The following is a 13,922-nucleotide window of genomic DNA, read 5'->3' on the forward strand; positions in this document are numbered from 1 at the left end:
GAGTGAAAGAGAGAGATTGCTCGAGTGCACAGAGGGAGAGGGAGAAGCAGTAGCCTCCCTGAACAGGGAGCTGATGTGGGACTCGATCCCAGGACCTTGGGATCACAACTTGAGCCGAAGGCAGACGCTTAGCTGACTGAGACACACAGGTGCCCCAAATCTCTTTACTTTTATATTAATACAACTACTCAAGCTTTTCTTTCTTTTTTGTTTTGTCTTGTGTTTGAAACCAATATTTAGATCTCTCTCTTGAAACAGCTATCCGAATTTCTAAAACTCCAATCTGACAATTAAACTAGAATTAATATTACTCTTCACAGATGACATGATCCTCTTTGTAGAAGACCCAAAAGACTCTACCCTAAAATTGCTAGAACTCACACACAAATTCACAAAGTGGCAGGATACAAAATCAATGCACAGAAATCAGTGGCATTTCTATACACTAACAATGAGACAGAAGAAAGAGAAATTAAGGAATCGACCCCATTTACAATTGCACCCAAAGCCATAAAAGACCTAGGACTAAACTTAACCAAAGAGGCAAAGGATCTATACTCAGAAAACTACAGAACACACATGAGAGAACTAGAGGAAAACACAAAGAAATGGAAAAACATTTCATGCTCATGGATTGGAATAACAAATATTGTTAAGATGTCTATGCTTCCCAGGGAAATCTACATATTCAGTGTAATCCCTATCAAAATACCATCATCTTGGGCAGCCCGGGTGGCTCAGTGCTTTAGCGCCATCTTCAGCTCAGGGCGTGATCCTGGAGACCTGGGATCGAGTCCCACGTCAGGCTCCCTGCACGGAGCTTGCTTCTCCCTCTACCTGTATCTCTGCCTCTCTCTCTCTGTGTGTGTTTCTAATGAATAAATAAATAAAAAATCTTTAAAAAAATACCATCATCTTGTTTCACAGAGTTGGAGCAAATGATCCTAAAATTTGTATGGAACCAGAAAAGACCCCAAATAGCCACAGGAATGTTGAAAATGAAAACCAATGCCAGGAGCATCACAATTCCGGACTTCAAGCTGTATTACAAAGCTGTCATCATAAGGACAGTATGGTCCTGGCACAAAAACAGACACACTGTTCAATGGACCAGAAGAGAAACCCAGAAATGGATCCTCAACTCTATGGTCAACTCATCTTCAACAAAGCAGGCAAGAATATCCAATGGAGGGCAGCCCGGGTGGCTTGGTGGTTTAACGCCGCCTTCAGCCCAGGGTGTGATCCTGGAGACCTGGGATAAAGTCCCACGTCAGGTTCCCTGCATGGAGCCTACTTCTCCCTCTGCCTGTGTCTTCACCTCTCTCTCTGTATCTCTCATGAATAAATAAATAAAATCTTTAAAAAAAAAGAATATCCAATGGAAAATAGTCTCTTCAATAAATGGTGCTGGAAAAACTGGACAGCCACATACAGAAGAATGAAACTGGTCCATTCTCTTACACCATATGCAAAAGTAGACTCAAAACAGATGAAAAGATCTAAATGTGAGACAGGGATCCATCAAAATCCTAGAGGAGAACATAGGCAGCAACCTCTGTGACCTCGGCCACAGCAACTTCTTGTTAGACACATTCCTAAAGGCAAGGGAAACAAAGGCAAAAATGAACTGTTGGGACTTCATCAAGATGAAAAGTTTCTGCACAGCAAAGGAAACAGTCGACAAAACCAAAAGACAACCTACAGAATGGGAGAAGATATTTGCAAATGACACATCAGATAAAGGGCCAGTATCCAAGATCTATAAAGAACTTATCAAACTCAACACCCAAAGAACAGATCATCCAATCATGAAATGGGCAGATGACATGAACAGACGTTTTACCAAAGAAGACCTACAGGTGATCAACAGACACGTAAAAAAAAATGCTGCATATCACTCATCATCAGGGAAATATGAATCAAAACCACAATGAAATACCACCTCACACCAGTGACAATGGCAAATATTAAAAGACAGGAAACAACAAATATTAGAGAGTAAGTGGAGAAGGGAGAACCCTCTTGCACTGTTGGTGGAAATGCAAACTGGTGCAGCCACTCTGGAAAACTGTGTGGACTGTCCTCCAGAAGTTGAAATTAGAGCTGCCCTATGACCCAGCAATTGCACTACTAGATATTTACCCCAAAGATACAAATGTAGTGAAACCTGCACCCCAATGTTCACAGCAGCAGTGTCCACAATAGCCAAACTATAGAAAGAGCCCAGATGTCTGTTGACAGTTGAGTGGATACAGAAGACGTGGCCTATATACACAATGGAATATTACTCAGCCTTCACAAGGAATGAAATCTTGCCATCTGCAACAACATGGATGGAGCTGGAGGGTATTATGCTGAGTGAAGTAAGTCAGAGAAGGACTTTCATCATGATTTCTTTTTTTAAAAAAGAATCTTATTTATTTATTCGTGAGAGAGAGAGAGGCAGAGACACAGGCAGAGGGAGAAGCAGGCTCCATGCAGAGATCCTGATGTGGGACTCGATCCCGGGTCTCCAGGATCACACCCCAGGCTTCAGGCGGCGCTAACCCACTGCGCCACCAGGGCTGCCCTTTCATCATGACTTCACTCACGTGTGGAATTTAGGAAACAAAACAGAGGATCGTAGGGGAAGAGAAGGAAAAATAAACAAGATGAAATCAGAGAGGGAGACAAACTACAAGAGACTCTTCACCATAGGAAACAAACTGAGGGGAAGGGAGTAGGGGGATGGGGTAACTGGGGGATGTGCATGAAGGAGGGCACGTGATGTCATGAGGACAGGGGTATTTTATCCAACTGAGGAATCACTGACTTCTACCTCTGAAACCAATAATACACTATATGTTAATTAATCAAATTTAAATTAAAAAAATAGAGTTGAGGGCAGCCCCAGTGGCACAGCGGTTTAGCGCCGCCTGCAGCCTGGGGTGTGATCCCGGAGACCTGGGATCGAGTCCCACATCGGGCTCCCTGCATGGAGCCTGCTTCTCCCTCTGCCTGTGTCTCTGCCTCTCTCTCTCTGTGTCTCTCATGAATAAATAAATAAAATCTTAAAAAAAAAAAAAGAGTTGAGTCTACTTGCATATATCGTGATTACCAATGTATCTTCATCACCTAATTGTGTTCTCTCTTCTTAAGATTGCACTTTTCCTCTTTCTCACCCCATTCCCCTGCACCTCCATTCTTGGGAAGGTGCACATCGGATAGCCACCGTGTGTTATTTTAACACACATACTTCATAAAATCTACAGTGAAGATCGTTTCCCTCCTTGTGAAAAATTCACGCACGGCGGAGGGCCCCAGCTGCAGCCTTCCCTTCCGCATGCCATTTGGACACAATCTCACTTCCATCCTGTGCCCCTCCTCCCCTTAGCACCATTGCTATTATTACTACTATTGTATACAGTCCATGTTTACTTAGATTTAATGATGCATTCTGGTTGACTAAAATACGCCCACAGATTATTTGATTCTCTTTCTTCGGAAAGGTGGTGCCCGAGTCCCCTCCCACACCCCTGAGAAAGGATTGGTCTGAGTTAAGACAGAGGTGAGGTGACGCGGTGACTCTGGAGCCTCAGGCAGGTGCCCCTCCCCCATGGGCTCTAGGGGAAGCTGAGAAGCCAGGCTTGGAAGCGGCCCTGGAGAGATGGCCCCAGACAGCCCGCAGGGCCAGCACCTTGGCTCCCGAGCCTCGCCCTCAGAAACAGAGAGAAGACACCTGCAGCTCTGCACCACTGAGCTCTGCTGGGGGGGGGGGGGGGCGGGGGCGGCTAATGCATCCTCATTCAGGGCTCCTTCTCCACTGCTGCCTTTTTTCTCAAGTCCTTGCTCCGGGGGACACCTGGGTGGCTCTGAGGTTGAACATCTGCCTTCGGTTCAGGGTGTGATCCCGGGATCAAGACCCACATGGGGCTGCTCCTCCCTCTGCCTGTGTCTCTGCCTCTCTCCATGAATAAATAAAACCGTTAAAAGAAAAAAAAGGTCCTGGCTCTGGAATATTCTTTAGTTAAGTCCTGTGGTTGGAAAATCTCTCTCTCTCTTTTTTTTTTTTTTTTTGAAAATTTTTGTTTTTGAAATGTTTTTATGTTGTGTTCACTCTATGAAAGGTTGCTCTGGGTCCGGCCTTATGGGTGGTTCTCCTATGGTCTCGGGAGAGGGAATGTGCATTTCTTCCTCTCAGGCCTGGCTGGCATTTGTTGTGGTTTCCGGATTGGAGAACTGAGATTTCTAGACAATACTGAAAAACTGGAAGCCTGCTTATCTTCCTATGTTGCCCCTCCTTCCTCATCCTCTTCTAGGAAATGCAACCAGAGGAGTGACCCTCGCCTGTCATTCACACTTCCCATCAGACTCTGGGCTCTGCCCTGGATCACTTCCTACACTCTTCTGGTTCACCAACTCCAGCTGAAAACTTTCATCAGCTTAGTCCATTTTAGGTTTAATTTCTTTCTTTTTTTTTTTTAAGATTTTATTTATTCATGAGAGACAGAGAGAGGCAGAAACACAGACAGAGGGAGAATCAGGCTCCCTGCGAGGAGCCCAATGTGGGACTCAATCCTGGGACCCCGGGGTTACCACCTGAGCCGAAGGCAGATGCTCAACTGCTGAGCCACCTAGGCATCCCTGAGGTTTAATTTTAATTTATATTTTATTTCTGTAAGTTGTTTGATCTTTCATGCTTTATTGCTCATCTTTATAAACTAAAAGATTATTTCATGGGATGAACTATATAAAGACTGTGCCGTGTTTATATTTTCAAGAATCTCTTTTATATAAAAGCCATATATTCTCTGATAATTCCAATATCTGAAATATTTGCAGGATCTGTTGTCTCTGCTGGCTCTCGTGGCAAGTGCACTCCTGGTTGTTTGTGAAAATGTTTTTTTAATTTGGGGATGCCTAATTTCTTTGGGACTTGGCCTCCATGAAATCACTGGGGCAGTAATTCCCAATCAGGGACAATGTTTCTACCACCACCACCCCTCAAGACATTTGGCAACATCCTGAGACATTAGTTGTCAGAACTAGATGTGTGGATACAAGCCAGAGATGTCGTCACTATCGTCATAGTCACACAGCACAGAAGACAACCTCCCATCCCCCCACCCACGACTCAGCCTCGAATGTCACTAGTGCTTCGCAGAGGAGGCAGTCTGCCTTCCAGCTGCACTTGCCAACTTGGGACCACTTAAATCCTTCCCCTGAGGTCTCTAGGGCCCACAGGGAGCCTGTCTTCAGACTGCAAACAGAGATGGTATGTTTTCTCACCCTGGGTGGGACACTGAGGCCACAAGGGATTTGTACTCCCAGCTTGCCTTCTGCGTGGCCAGCTTCTCTCACATGTTCCTCGCAACTGAAGGGCGACTATCTCTGGCAGGTCTGGTGAGACAGCTAGGCAGTCGTGTGAAGTCAGCAGAAGGAATGTGGACGCCCGGCAGCCTCTTCAGGTCCCTTCGCTCCCTAGAGGAGGGCTGGGCAGCAGCCGGTGGAGCAGGGAAGCGATGTTCCAGGGAACACCACTTGCAAAGAGCAGAGGTGGGAGGCTGGCTGTCTAGCTGCAACCCAGCTACTGGCAGGATTGGGAAGGGCTCTGGATGCGGAGCCTGGGGGCTGCCCTGAGCCACAGGGTCATGGGAGGATACAGAGGACAAGTAGTTTCCACTTTTTGGAATGTCATGGGAGAACCTGTGAGCAGAAAATCCTAGTGAGATGCTGGTGTGGAGGCAGTAGTGGTGGGACCGAACGGGGAAGAGCAGATCCAAGAACAGGTGGCTTTGGGGAGGTCGCAGTGGGCAGGGCCCAGACTGTCATGGGGGAGGATTTCTCCTGGGCTGGCCACTGCCCTGCACGTCCCAGCAGGTGCTGGGAACCTCATCTTCCCTTCAGGACCCCATTCCCCTCTGGGTACCTGTCTCGCAGAGCCTGTGTGGGTCCAGGCCAGGGGTTCTCGGGCCCCCAAAAGAACCCACCCCATCCTCTAAGGAGGGCAGCTTGCATGCGGGGCAGATGTGGGCCCGAACCAGGACACCCCCTCCCTCCCTGTAAGCCCTGGAGCACAATGTGGGGAGCTCAGAGCTGGGGTTGGCAGGGCATGGCCAGCACCCCAGACCCAGGATCTCTCCAAGGCTGTGGGAGTCCATGTGCCTAAACCTTCTGGGTTTACGACGTCTCTCCCTATATACTCAAGCCTCACGCCTGGGGCCCCTACCACATGACCCAAAGGTGATGTCACATCCTCGGTGTAGGAGGCGAGCTCCTGCGGAGATGCTGGCACAGGTCATGGGGCCCCTCCTTCCTGGGGTGGAGGTTCCCCTCAGAGGCTGGTGTAGGGCTGGAGAGTCATCCCTGATGAGGCCCCTGTCTCTGATCTCTCCCTGAACCCCATGGTCTTCCTTTCCTATGGCTGAGCCCACCTGAATCTGGGGTCAGGGAGGGTAAGGCAGGCCCTCTATCTCGGGAAACTTGGGTCATGTGGGGTAGGCCCTGGTGGGGGCACTTGCCTTTAAGGAACCTTGGGGCACACCTGGGGGGCCCATTCTCTCGCACAGCCATGCCCACATCTCTCTTCCCAGGGAACGGGCACATCCCAGCAACCCTGGTGACCATAGCCTGGCCTGGCCAGGATGCCCGGTGGCCTGAGGCCCTGGGGTGGGTCACAGGTTGCTCCATGGGCTCAGTTTTGCAAAGGGGGTGGATGACAGCCAACCCAAGTTGTTTTAAGGTCCGGGATCCTGAGAGGAGGGGCAAGCAGGCCAGTCTTGGCCCAGGCATGACCTCTGACACAAGCAGACCTCCTCCTAGAAACCACCCTTTACCGTTTTCATCTGCTTCTAGGAGAAAGACAGCCACTAGACCTGAGGGAGGGAAGATGCCCTGGGGCTCCTGGGCCCCATCACCTGCTGGGCCCCCAGGCCTGCCAGCCCTGGTCAGGGCACCTGACCACAGACCTCACAGAGGCATCTGCTGGGCAGCTTTGGGTCCGCGAGCGCGAGGCACCCTCTGCTGGCTGTGGTCAGAAGTGCAGCCCAGTGGGACCAGTACCTCTTACTGGAGACCCCAGGTCAGAAAGGAAAGGCCAGCTGTATGTACACACGGGAGGGGGCCTGCCCAGAGCTGCCCAAGATCAGGTAAACGTGAGGAGGATCCCTCAGTGTCCACTGGCAGTGGTAGTAGCAGCTTAGGGCCACGTTAGCACTAGGAAGCCCCACCCCAGTTTAGCACCCCCGGGCTACAACCTGGTCTGTGTCTGGGGCCATGGGACATATTGGGGCACAGCCCACATGCAGGCTCCACCTGGGGCTGAGGGGCTGGGGGAGCCCAGATTGGAAGAGAAGAAGAAATCTGGGTCCTGGCCAGTCAGGTGGTCTTCAGCCTGAGGTACCCACCCGGGCTGCCTGCCAGGCCAGGCACTGAGAGCTCCGTGTCCATGCCCATGGCCATGGCCAACTAGATGAAGGTGGAGTCCAGGGGCCCGGCATCCTGCTGGCTGAGGGCGCGTGCCTCGAACAGCTGCTTGATGAGGGAAGATTTCTCCTGCTCCAGTTGCGTGATACGCTCACTCTTGCTGGTCACCTCCTGGGCCGGCAGGAGGTCAGTCAGGGCTCACCAGGCCTCCAGCCCCCACCCCAGACCCCTCCTTGCCCCTTACCTGGGTGAGGAGACGGTTCTGTTCTTTCAGCATGAGGATGGTCTGCTGCTGCCAGCCTGTGGTGGAGGGTGAGGCAGGGCCTGGGGCTGGACACGGGGGCCCCGAGGACAATGAGGGCAGAGCCTATGGGAGGGCATGGTCAGACAGGCCAGGCATTCCCTGGTACAGCCTCCAGGAAAAGGGTGAGGGGTGGCACCAAGCCAGGTGTGGGCCCTAGGTGGGTACTGGGTGGTCTGAGGGGCACTCACCCTGCTGGCACAGGCTGCAGTCAGCAGCTCCCCCAGGCACCGGGCCACCTCCTGTACCTTGGGCAGCAGCCGGCCCAGTGGGAGGGGGCTCCCCTCAGCCCCAAAGTCCTGGGAGGAAAGCAGGAAAGGGGAAAGTCAGAGAGCAGGACCAGCCCAAGATCAGCCACCGTGCCTTGAGGGTGGCCCCCCCAGAATTACTGCTGAGAACAGAGAGGTAGCCCACGGGTGTTGCTGGTGGGGACATCTGCTCCAGGGCATCTTGTGTCCTAGGGGAACATCACACTGTGTGTGGGGGGCCCAGCACCCTGGGTGGAAGGACAGTCAATGTGCCCTGGAGTAGAGCAGTGCTGCACCTGCCTGGGAGTGCCTGGGGTTAGGTGGATGGTCACTGTCTGGGGACAGCCTAGCCCTGGGTGGCATCACTCACAGCGCTGGCCCTGCTCTGGCCCAGGCGGCGCTGGCGCTCCTGTACACGCTGCAGCTGCTGCTGGTACCAGTCTCGACCCCGCGCCATCATCTCCAGACCTTGTAGCAGCACCTCCTTCTCCTGTTCCAGCTCCTGCATCTGCTTTAGCTGCCACATGGGGGGATGCACATGTGTGAGTAAGTGCGCAGACAGCGCAAACCTGCATGGGCCTATGCATGTGCGTGATGAACCACAGCCCCACAAGTCAGAGTTGTGCCCACGGACCAACCCATGCCAGCACCAACCTGCCAGCACAGGTGCAGCACCTGGACCCGTGTGGGCCCTCTGTGAGTCTGTGTTGCAACCCACAGCCCCATTTCTCCTGCTGGGTGGGGGAGGCTTCCCTCCCGTGGCCCCTCCACATGGGCTCCCCCTGGGAACACAGGCAACACTCCCGACCTCAGCAGCTCCTTTAGGGCAGGCGGTGCGCACGCAGCTGCTGAGCTGCGCAAACCTAACAAAGGGGACTCTCTGAAGCCGGTGGGTGCAGGGGCAGCTCTGGGGAGGGACCGTGCCCACTCCACACCCAGGCTGCCTTCTCCCTAGAGGACTTCCTCATCTGGCCTTGAGTCATCCCTCAAGTGGAGTCAAGCCCACATGGAAAGAGATGTTTATAATTAACTGACATCCCCCGAACCCAGCCTTGGCTGTCTCAGAGCCCTCACTCACCAGGTCACAGTCCACGCCGTTGGTGATGGTATGCCGCCGACGCTCCCCTCGGGCACGAAGGACCCGATGGGCATCACCCACACTGAGCTCCCGGGGCCTGCAGGCTGCTGCACCTGCAGCAGAGGTGAGGACCTGGCTCGTTTGCAGGCCTGTCCCGTCACACCCAGGGCAGGGTTGGGTGTCCAGGCCTATGCACCTCTGGGGGTTGTGGGCAACTCCGAGCCTCTGCATGGACCCTACCATTTCAACCCAGCCTGCAGGCCTGGGCACTGCCTAGACCTGCACACCCCTTGCCTCTGTGTCTGCCTGGGATCTGGCTCCTCACTCGATCCCCACCAACTCCCTTACCTCTATCTCAGGGAGGGCTGTGTGCCCTCTGAAGTTGCACGTCTGTACACATAACACACATGCCCTAGCACCAGTGCCCTGAGGGCAAGGGCTTTCCCCAGTGTGTGTTGGCACCCGCTGTGTGCCCCAGGGCCCTGGCCTTCCCTGTTTCTCTGTCCTTGTCTCTTGGGGCCTTTAAGGGAGTCAGGAGTTGGTGCAGGTGAGATGGGAGGGCACAGGTGGCCTAGACCTAACTTTCCCAGAAAGGATAAAACAAAGTTGGGCCGACTGTGTCCAGCGCATAACTTACGAGCTTCTACAGTTTAGGCGTCACCTGCAGCTGAGTCTGCTCAGGACTGAAAAGCCAGCAGGGCCAGCTGGCTTCCCTGGGGGTGGGGGCAAATGTGCAGGGCACCACAAGGGCACAGGTGTGGAGGAAACCACCCTCTCCTCCCCTGGACCTAGCCGTGTTCCCCCAGGATATGCCCCTGGCACTGGTCAAGTGGAGTGGGTGGGTGATCCAAGAAGGGGACATGTCCACAGGCTCAGCATCGGGTGGCCATGCAGGCCTCCAGCTGGCCCTGGCAGACGGGCTCCAAGCACAGGCAGAGATCGCGTCCCAACCTGCCCATGCCACATGGCTGCAGAGAAGATACAGCAGAGAGAGGCTGGGGTGGGGGGCGTCAGGGAACAACCCCAGAACACCTGGGCTTGGTTGGGGAGCAGCTCCCAGATTTCTGGATGGCAGTACACTGGATGTTCAGTGGGATAACCAGCAGCTCTCACAGGGCCAAAGAAGGGGGCCCTGGGTCTTGGGGTGGGGGCTCTGTGTGTATGGGGGCTTTCTCCCCGAAGTAGGGGAACCTTGGAGCTCCATATCTGGCACCCATGAACATGCCATGCCTCTTGTCTGGGCCTCTACCTGTAGAGATGACAGCGAGAGCCTGGCCTGCTCACCCCTGTGTTGAGCCCTCAAAGGGGTGCAGATGACCCAGGGCTACATGGGGCACCAGAACAGAGCAGGGCTGGGCCACAGGCCTGAGGCATCCAAATCCCAAACCCTGGCTGATTTTCCAGGATGTGTAGCCACAGTGATGGCACTGGCCTTGCACCCCCAAGTGCCCCCTGCCTTCCCACACCTCAGGGGCAGAGAGGTTGGGCAGTGAGGAGCAGGGGAGCCCCAGCTTGGGGTAGGCCACCAAATGGCTTCACCCAGGAGGCCAGGAGCCACCGTGGCCCTAAGGGCCAGTCATGGGGCTGGGGAATATGGGCAAGGCTGGGGCAGAGGTCTAGTGAGGCTGGCAGAGTGGTGAAGGCGTAGAAGGGCTGGCAGCTGCCATGGTGGGGCTGTCATGGTGAGGCTGCCGGGAGGCCTGCGCCCAGGGGGGCACGCTCCAGGCTGAAAGGGCTGAGGGGTTTGAACCCAGCACCCAACCAGAATGCAGGTGCTATTCCCAGGGTCAACACTAGAGGGGACCACGGGGCCATTCAGCCATCTCCTGTCAGGGCCACCTGGACCAGAAGCCAAGCAAGGACTCTGCTGGCCATCGTTGGGGGACTGCGTCTGGGTCTCTCCCTGGTGTCAGCCCCGCAGGTTTTGGGGACTGGGCTGAAGAGCCACCCACCGCTTTACTCTTCCTGTTAACCAGGCCAGAGCCTCCTGGGAAACCTCCAACCTGTCCTGGCTCGGCGGTGGAGCGGCCACTAAGGACCCAAAGGGGCAGTGAGGGCCCCTCTCTGGGTGGGGTGCCCTGTCTCCTCGGAACTAGACGGGAACTCCCTGCCTACGTGTCATCAGAGACGCAGCTCGGGGCCTTGGCGTCCCCCGCCATGGGCTCAGGATTGGGGGAGCGGCTTCCTGGTGGAGCTGGGAGTCACCTCGCAGCCCCCGGGCCCCGGCCACGCCTCCGGCCCCTGAGCGGGAAAGGCGACAGGCTCCTTCCCTGTCGGCACCTAGGGCTCTGGGCCCCGCACCCCGCGGTCGGAGAGGCGCCGGCAGCACCTCTGGGGCTCTGGCCTGAGGCGCAGGTCGCGGGGGGCGGCGGGGTCAGCTACCAGGAGGGGCCCGGGCCGCCCCGCACTCACCAGCGTCCGCGCTCGGGCTCCGCTCCAGCGCCGCGCCCTGGGGCCGCTCGGGCTCCGCAGGACCGGGCGCTGCCTCCGCCGGCGCGCACAGCTTCTCCAGGCTGCGGGCCGCGCCTCCGGGGACGGCTGGCGGGGGCCGCGCGCCCGGGGGTAGGGCCTTCCTCTCCAGGACCGTCCGCGGCTCATCAGCCGGAGCGAACACCAGGCGCGGCGGCGGCGGCGGTCCCCCAGGCCGCGCCGGGCAGCCTCCCCGGGCCGGGGCTCGTGCCTGGCCCCGCGGGCCGCCGTCGGCGCTCAGCAGCGAGGTGCGCAGGCCGGCCACGAAGCGCTCGAAGGTTAGGTAGCCGCTGGCCGGGGCCACCTGGCGCAGGCCCTCCAGCACGCCGCGGGGCAACTCGCGCGCGTCGGCGCCCTGCCAGCGGGACTCGATCTCGCGCAGGTGCACGCAGCCGCGCCGCCGGTCATCCAGGATGTCAAAGAGGGTGCGCAGGCTCTGCAGGAAGGCGCGCGGCAGCCCCTCCGTGCCCGGCGTGGGCGTGGGCGCGGGCGCGGGAGCGGGAGCGGGAGCGCCGGGCGGCCCGCGGCCCGGCTCGGCCATTGCGGCTCCGGCCATGGGCGGCCGCCGCCGGGCTCGGTTCCCGGCTGGGTCCGCAGTTCCGTCCCCGCGCAGCCCGACGGCTGGGCCCGGCCGGCGCGCGCAACCCGCCGCGACAATAGCTGCGACTTTTTGAATGGACCCTCCTCGTGATGTCAGCGCTCATTAGCATCCGCGGCGGCTATTGGCCGCGGCTGGCCCTTCGGCTCCCGGATTGGCTGAGAGGCCGCCAGCCCGGTTTGATTTTCCTCCGAGGGCTCCGCCCCGCGCGCTCCCGCCGCAGAGCCCGCCGCGGCCCGGGCTGCACCGAGGCCCGGAGCGGGCGGGGGCGGGGCCGGGAGCTCTGCCTGCCCTCGGTCTCACCGGGAGGGGGACGCAGCCCTGAACGGACCTCTCTCTGCTCCCGCCGCCTCCTGCCGCCCGCCGCCCGCCGCCCGCTCGCAGCGGTTCAGCCCTCTCGGAGGGGCGGGGCCTGCCGCCCTACAGAAAACCTGTCCCGGTGGCCTCGTGGGGCAAGGATGGAAGCACACCTCCTCCAGGGATTCAACTTCCCTGTCCGGCTCCCTTGGGCACTCTTCGCCCCCAGTTCGGGGTCCCCTGACCCAGGCACCCTGACTCTTAGAGCCCATTTGCTAGGAAAGTCCCAAGAGGATTGTGGGCTCCAGACATCTGGGCGCTTCCCCTCACAGAGGCCTCTCTGTCCACGCTGCTGCTAGCTCCTCCCCTTGTCCCTGGGGATAGCTTGGCCTTTCCTGCCTACCTCGAGACAAAGCCACTTTTTCCTGTGTCCCCAGATCCCCATCTGGTTGACCAGCTCTCCTCTGCTCCAGCCCCTTCCCGGGGCTGGACACTTCCTCCAGCTGTGTCCCCAGTGGCCCCTGCTTCATTTCCAGCCAGGATCCAGTCCTGTCTGGCCAGGCTGGGAGGAGGCTTGAGCTTAGCCCAGCCTCACTTCAAGAAGGGAATCCTTCCTCCTGTTAGGGTAGTGAAGTGAATTTCTTCCTGCCCAGGAATGTGAGGTGAGCTGGGACAGGTTCTACGTTGCTGAGAGCTCCCCCATCAGGGCTTCGCTTTATTAATTTCACAGCCCTCAAAGGTGGGGCCCCATTGTGGTAAGGAATTTTGGAAGGACCTAGAAAGCTGTGAGCCTAGAGTTTCCCCATGGAGCCCGATCCATCCCTGCCTTCCTCTTTAGTGGCAGGACTAGCCAAAGTCCTAGAAAAGCTTTCAAGCCACTTGTCCTGCAGTTCATCCCCTCTCCTGCTCTCCTTCCAGCACAGCTGCCCAGGTGCCCCATCCTTAAGGGACCCAGCAGTTCCTTACATGATAGGGGTACCATGTACCCCTTGCACATGGTAGCTTTCCCACCAGAAACACCTTTTCCCGTCTGCTCTGGGGTCATCACTCTGCATCCTTTGAAACTCCACCTAGATACCCGACCCACCCTTGGAAGTCTGGTTACACGTCCTGACTTTCAAAGCATGAGGCTGCTTTCTGCTAGCAATGGTGCCTCTCTCCCCATGAATCCCTCCCTGTGTGTTCTGGAAGCAGGACAGGGCCACCCTATGGCCTGGCATCAGTCTTGCCCACAGTGGAGGCTTAGTGGGTGGCCAGCATGTGGGAAGCCTCATCCTACAGATCACAGTGGAAACACCAGCCTTGGGTGGGGTGGGGAGGCCTGGAGACAGCTCTATGGGGGTTTTGTAGATGTGGAGGCCTGTTGCCAGCAGTAGCAAGCAGTGCTATGACAGTTCAGGACAGCAGCATGCAGGCCAGGGGCCTGTGAACCTGAACCCATTGTACAGAGGAAACAGGCCTTCTCCAAGCATCAGAAAGTATGAGGCAGGAGGCCCTTGGTCCATGGGCTTCCCACTGGGCTTCCCT

General features: G+C 56.5%; 1 protein-coding gene across 5 annotated transcripts; it reads right to left on the reverse strand.

The window, feature by feature from the left end:
• Window positions 1-3,396: 3,396 nt before the first annotated feature.
• SAPCD2 (suppressor APC domain containing 2) lies at window positions 3,397-12,121 on the reverse strand. 5 transcript variants are annotated; one of them, XR_013354035.1, is made up of 7 exons: window positions 11,444-12,121; window positions 9,032-9,144; window positions 8,324-8,470; window positions 7,897-8,004; window positions 7,649-7,771; window positions 7,386-7,575; window positions 3,397-5,685 (listed from the first exon to the last, which is right to left on the reverse strand). XR_013354035.1 is itself a non-coding variant. In XM_077851520.1 (6 exons), exons 1-5 carry the CDS (start codon window positions 12,054-12,056, stop codon window positions 7,675-7,677), a joined length of 1,011 nt encoding a protein of 336 aa, XP_077707646.1. In that variant the 5' UTR covers window positions 12,057-12,121; the 3' UTR covers window positions 3,397-5,685; window positions 7,649-7,674. The 5 variants fall into 5 exon arrangements, 4 of the variants coding, with proteins under 4 accessions (XP_077707646.1, XP_077707644.1, XP_077707643.1 ...); XM_077851520.1 differs by lacking the exon at window positions 7,386-7,575 and having other exon boundaries at window positions 7,649-7,704; XM_077851518.1 differs by lacking the exon at window positions 7,386-7,575.
• Between the last annotated feature and the right edge of the window lie 1,801 nt (window positions 12,122-13,922).

This window comes from Canis aureus, chromosome 16 (assembly GCF_053574225.1).
Source record: "Canis aureus isolate CA01 chromosome 16, VMU_Caureus_v.1.0, whole genome shotgun sequence".
NCBI lineage: Eukaryota > Metazoa > Chordata > Mammalia > Carnivora > Canidae > Canis > Canis aureus.